Source organism: Dendrobium catenatum, unplaced genomic scaffold, assembly GCF_001605985.2.
Source record: "Dendrobium catenatum unplaced genomic scaffold, ASM160598v2 fragScaff_scaffold_231, whole genome shotgun sequence".
Classification (NCBI taxonomy): domain Eukaryota; kingdom Viridiplantae; phylum Streptophyta; class Magnoliopsida; order Asparagales; family Orchidaceae; genus Dendrobium; species Dendrobium catenatum.
The window spans coordinates 6951904-6957602 of record NW_021318693.1 but is presented as its reverse complement, the minus strand read 5'-3'; the positions used below and the strand labels follow the sequence as shown (position 1 = coordinate 6957602).

The 5699-nt window shown below is 33.4% G+C and overlaps 1 protein-coding gene across 1 annotated transcript in view; it reads right to left on the bottom strand.

The window, feature by feature from the left end:
- Positions 1–293: 293 nt before the first annotated feature.
- The window catches only part of LOC110116762 (RNA-binding protein 1-like), a 20784-nt gene continuing 15378 nt past the window's right edge, over positions 294–5699 (bottom strand). Inside the window, exons 5-6 of the mRNA XM_028693154.1 lie at positions 735–816; positions 294–657 (exon numbers count right to left, since the gene is read on the bottom strand). Of these exons, the coding sequence (XP_028548987.1) occupies positions 548–657; positions 735–816 (192 nt within the window). The 3' untranslated portion in view covers positions 294–547. The remainder of the gene's footprint in view (positions 658–734; positions 817–5699) is intronic.

Below are 5699 nucleotides of genomic sequence, written 5' to 3'. Positions count from 1 at the left end.
TTTTTACTGGCCTAAGAACAGTGCTTCCTCGTCACAAAAAAAAATGCTTTAAGAAACAATAAAAAAGTCATCCCAAATGAGTCCTTCAATGAGAATTTAACTCTTACTAGTACACAATTGATAAAAGTGATTCATATAACCAACCACACATAGTAGAATAAAAACTTAGATTTTATTGTTGTACACTAACCATCCTAGAAGATTGTTATATCTCCAAGATAATGACTTCAAACCACAATTCCAAATTAATCGCTCACTCTCAAACAAAAATATCAGCCAGCCAATCAAACAAAAACAAAAAAATCTCAAGTAAAACTCCCCAAGCACTGTTAACCTCATAAAAGTCAGGGACTTGTAGTGTGATTGTTAATAAGGGAAGGGTTAAGAACCTGCATTCCAAGCATACAGAATAGTGGCATTGTCTCAATGAGGAAAAACTACATTCTTCAACAGAGATACAAAGCTGGAAAGACTGATATATCTATCATCTCTAAAAAATAATCTCCACAGTCAGCCATAATCCTAATTAAAACACAATTCAGCAGGTTTAGCGCGCACTGCCGTGTCTCTGATCAAGATGAGGAAGATGAAGAGGAAATTTCGCAAACTGTATCTTCAATGCCGGCGCGTCTGGTTTCTTGTCATCGAATTTGTAGCCTGCGAAACACCGGGTGAACTTCCTCGAAAACAAAGCAATAACTTCATAGATTAGCATTTCAATGTGAAAACTGAACCTTGAAGAGCTTGAAGTGCAGTGAGAGCATATTTGGCTTCATCAAATTCAACAAAGCAAAGAACATGACCCTTTTCGCCGACCTGCATGATTGAAATTGAACATTATGACTCAAAAAGTATTGCAACTAAGGGTTCGTTTGAGATGGCTTTCTTATTGCTTCTTAAAGCAGTTTTTTAGTAGAAAAAATTAATTTTTGTACTAAAAAATTGCTTTAAGAAGCAATAAGAAAGTCGCCCCAAACGAAATCTAAATGATATATAGGTTTTCAATCATAACCTCAAGAATTAATTAGTTTTCAGGGGGTAAAATCATATATACCAAAAGATTTCAGCTTCCGAAATGAAGATTGTAGTTTGTAAAGTAAACATAAAAAAGGAATTTAATAAATATTTGATTTCATATCAAATAGGACAACCAAAACTTCAGCAAGTAAATACTTTCTGGAAAATTTATGGTACTGTCTTCTTCCAGAAAAAAAATAAGGAGAAAAATAAAGGGATAAGCTTAAAAGGGTGAAAGCTATACGTTAGCCAGGAAAAAATAATAGAAAGGAAGTTACCAAAAGAAATAACAGGATATAAGGTAACCCGGAAGCTACTAGCAACATAGACGAGAAGACATAGTAAAACCAGCTAACGAGGAGAAGACTGGAGCCGCTAAAGACCCTGCCATGAAGTGACTGATTACTGTCAGCATAGAGAAGTGAAAGGCTACAAGTTTTATGCCACCATAGAGAAGTGACTGATTACTGTCAGGAAGACAGTACAACAGAAACAATCTACAGTAGATGATTGAGCCTTGGCGGTGTGGATTCCATACAACTGTGGATAAGAAGGCAGCTAAATCCTCGATTGTAAGGCAAGCTTGGTTGCAACTCACCTATCATTCTCTGCTTTACATAACTTAATTTTATGCTTCCCTTTTAATGGGCCAATATTCTGCGCCTAAAGCATTGCAAGTCTCACCACCATCTTATAGAATTTTCCCTTAAGTTTGGGGGTACTTTTCTATCACACAATAGGATTGATGCATTCCTCCACTTCAACCATGCAACTTGAATTCTAATAATAATATTCCCATCTATTTCACCATCACATTGAACAATAGACCTGAGATATCTAAAATGTGTATTCTTTTTAATGACTTGATCGTCTAAAGTCACAATCCCCCACTAGATCTATTTCAACTAAAATAACACTCAATATATTATGTTTTATTCTTAAATACAGGATATGAAATGAGCACATAAATGAAAAGGTTGGAGTAGCTCCAGCGGAAGATAAGATTAGAGAGAGTCATCTTAGATGATTTGGTTACATAAAATGGCGGCCTTTCAATGACCCAGTTAGGAAAGTATATGAATTAGATTTGACTTATGTTAAGAAAGGTAGAGGTAGACCTAAAAAGACTTGGTTAGAAAATATTAGAAATGCCATTTCTTTATTAGATTTAGATGAGAATTTGACCCTTAACAGGACAATGGAGAAAAATGATTCATGTAACTGACCCCACTGTGGGATAAAGCCTTGTTGTGGTTGTTGTTGTATTCAAGTCCGTATTAGTCGGTGTTTATCCCAATATTAATTCTCATGACACGCCCATAGTGTGAGACAAAAATTATACAACTCTAAATTTTAATAAAAAACTCAGCAAAACTTCCATGTCACCACTGTATAAAAATTTTTCCTTTCACTCCTCTCGTTATTAATAGCAACAAGGAAGAAAAGCCGAGTCCCAAACGATATAAGGCTAAAGGGAGTGCAAAAAATTTTGACTGCCTTGGATCCTTAATTATTTTGTGGGCCATAGGGGCATTTGCATGATATATATCATGTGTGACCATAAACATAAACCCCCATTACGTCCCAATGCTAGGCACACTATTATGTCGCATGATGGAATTGGAATTGAGGTTAACATATTTCCATTAATCGAACCTGGGACCTCCAAAATACACCAAAGGCAACTTAATCACTCTTCCAAGCCTACCCTTAGTCTTTCATGATATAAATGCTAAATTAAAAACTTAAGTGCTTTTGTATTATCCTCTAACATGATTATATAAATGAAATTGCTTTCTATAAAACCAAAGAATGAAACATGCTTGATATAAATATGAAAGCAGGTGATTTCTTATCATAAAAATGAAAATATACCTAAGGATTTGATGAACTTCCATGAATTCTAGAGTAGGAAAAGAAAACTTTCATAAAAAAATATCTCCAAAATTGTATTACCAATTCGTCTACTACTTGACTATATCAAACTCATAGTTTTCCCAAAAAGAGGCTTATCTTGGCATGATGAGTTAGATATTCCCTAGAAAAACTCATCCTAAACAAGGTGGCAACATGAAGCAATATAAAAGATAACCATATATAGTTCATAAAGAACTTTATTTTAACAAATAACCTTAATCATTTAACCGAACACTAGTTGGAAACAACTAGAAAAATAAAATAATATTATTAGGAAACTATAAAAACACATATTAGCATCATATCCGCATCTTACAACTGACCCATGCCTTCTCTAAACAGTAATTTTCCAAACACTGATATTCCATCATATAATTATCATTTAACACCACTGAGATTTAGTTAATTATTATATACCCCCCTAAGACTTAAAAACCCTTTTTAATTACATTTTTCTTAATTTAATATTAAAATGATTCTTCTGCCCTTAAAATTATAATAGAAAGGGTATTTAATATTTTAGCAAACAAAATTGCAAACAAATCTAGAAGCCCAAAGTTGTGTTCTGGATACATTCTTTGCTGTTTTCAAGCATCTTAAATAAATTTTGTATTTACTTCGAAGTTGAACAGCTTATCTGGTTTTTATTTGGTAAAATATAAAATAACCTTTCTATCATATTTGTCAAGGGCAAAAGTTTTATTTTAATATTAAACTGGTAGAATTTTGATTGAAAAAATACCATGTGGGAATTAGTTGATATTTTATCAAGGAGTTATACAATAGTTAGCTAAACCTCAGGGAAGAGAAAAGATAAATACCCATGTTCCATCGGTGTACTATAGACCAATGACCCTCCCCAAGTCTTCTTTCATCTTAGATATTTTAGCAGGATCCCTAAGGCTCTTGGATTTTTTGTTTTCTCTAATATTGTCCTCACCAAAATAAAGAAACTGAGTTGTCAAAGAAATCGCACATCAAGGATAAAAAACAAAAAGAGGTAAATTTTCTCCTGCATTTCATGAGCATTGCTATATTGAATGACTATTCCATGTTTAATCAAACAGAAATTAGCTGATAAGAGTGAAATTTTCAGGACACAAAAATAATTAGTGCACAGATCAGCAGAAAAACAACGGATTAGTGATAAAAACCTAAAAAAAGGTCCATGTAAATTTTACAATTAAATAGGTACGGATCTGTGCAGCCTAATAAACCGGAGAAGTATATGGTTAAACTTGAACAAAACAATAGGAGCTCTATATATATATATATAAAGTTCATATAATACTAGTATTATACCATGATCAACATGGGTGGCCAAATTAAAAAGATAGACTGTGAAATATTTATGTTGAGAGGTAATGGAGCGTCATCTATTAAAGATAAGAAAGTGATAAATAGACTTGGGAGATTGGACATATATCAAAAGATAGAACATGCACTAATAAAATGAAAGAGGATGCACTAATAAGAAACTTAGACAAATTAATGTTGAACTGTTAGGGAAAAAAGGGGTGATGTGAATATGAAAAATAGATAATTTTTGCAAAATAAATTATAACACCTCATGTAACACAGAATATGAAAAATAGAGAATGAAAATTCATAAAGAAAATCCCAAATAGTTGGATCAAAGCCAATGATGATATAATACAATCGCTTCAATATTACATTGTTGAGCAAACCTAAATTTTTTTAAGTGTTATAATATATGCCAAGATATGTACAGGCCAAATAGCATTATATATTTGGTTGATTGTGTCTAATGAAAAATGTTCGAACAAAAATATATTTGTTTAGGCTACTATATGGACTGTGCTAAATAAGAAAGTACGTAAAGTCCGTCTCCTGCATATCTAACCAAGCGAAGCCTGTCACAGTAAGGCGAACAATGATATCCATATTAGGCAAGTCTTCAGCCTAAACCTAGCCACATTTTCCCTCATCCTATCTCTATCTGCCAATAATAGAGCCGACCCAGACTACTCAACTTTTCAGTACTACAGTCTGCTTTTTTAGCATGTCATTTCCTCCTATGTAATTATGAGAACGGATGGACTGCATAGCCCGTCTTGGGGTATAAATGGAAAAATGATTAGGAAGAACAACTAAGGAGATGAAAAGTAAAATAGAGCATAAACGGATACTGGTTTGAGTAAAGTATGACAGTGACGTAATGGTCCAAAATTCCAATACTTGTGAAACTTAAGAAGTAAAATTGAGAGTTAGAAGAAGTGTTTTTAGGAATTTGGAATAACTTTTAGGAAACAGGCAATTGGTGGTCGATGGAGAAGCCAGCCTTCCCACCCCAGTTCTTGTTCACTGATATCCACCATACCCCTTAGTTTCCATCTTGCAATAGAGATGCCACACTAATCATAACTTCAAGTACTGTAAAAGAGCCAAAAGCAAACCTCAGCGACCCAGTAAAGACTCCACTAAATCTTGGGACTCATATTTAAAATTAGATATAAGTTGAATAGACAAGTAATCACAACCATAATTTTATTTGAGTTTTTCTAAGCAAACTAAGTTGGGACTCATATTTAAAATTAGATATAAGTTGAATAGACAAGTAATCACAACCATAATTTTATGATAGGAAATACTTGAGTTCTCAAGTATTCCTAACCCAAACCAATAAAAATACAGCAGCCAACTGCTGTCCACAGCAGCAAAACAGCAGGAATTCAGTGAAAACACAGCAGGAAATAGGGAAAAAAGGAGAAAAACACAAGATCTTGCTTGTATTTCACTAGAAA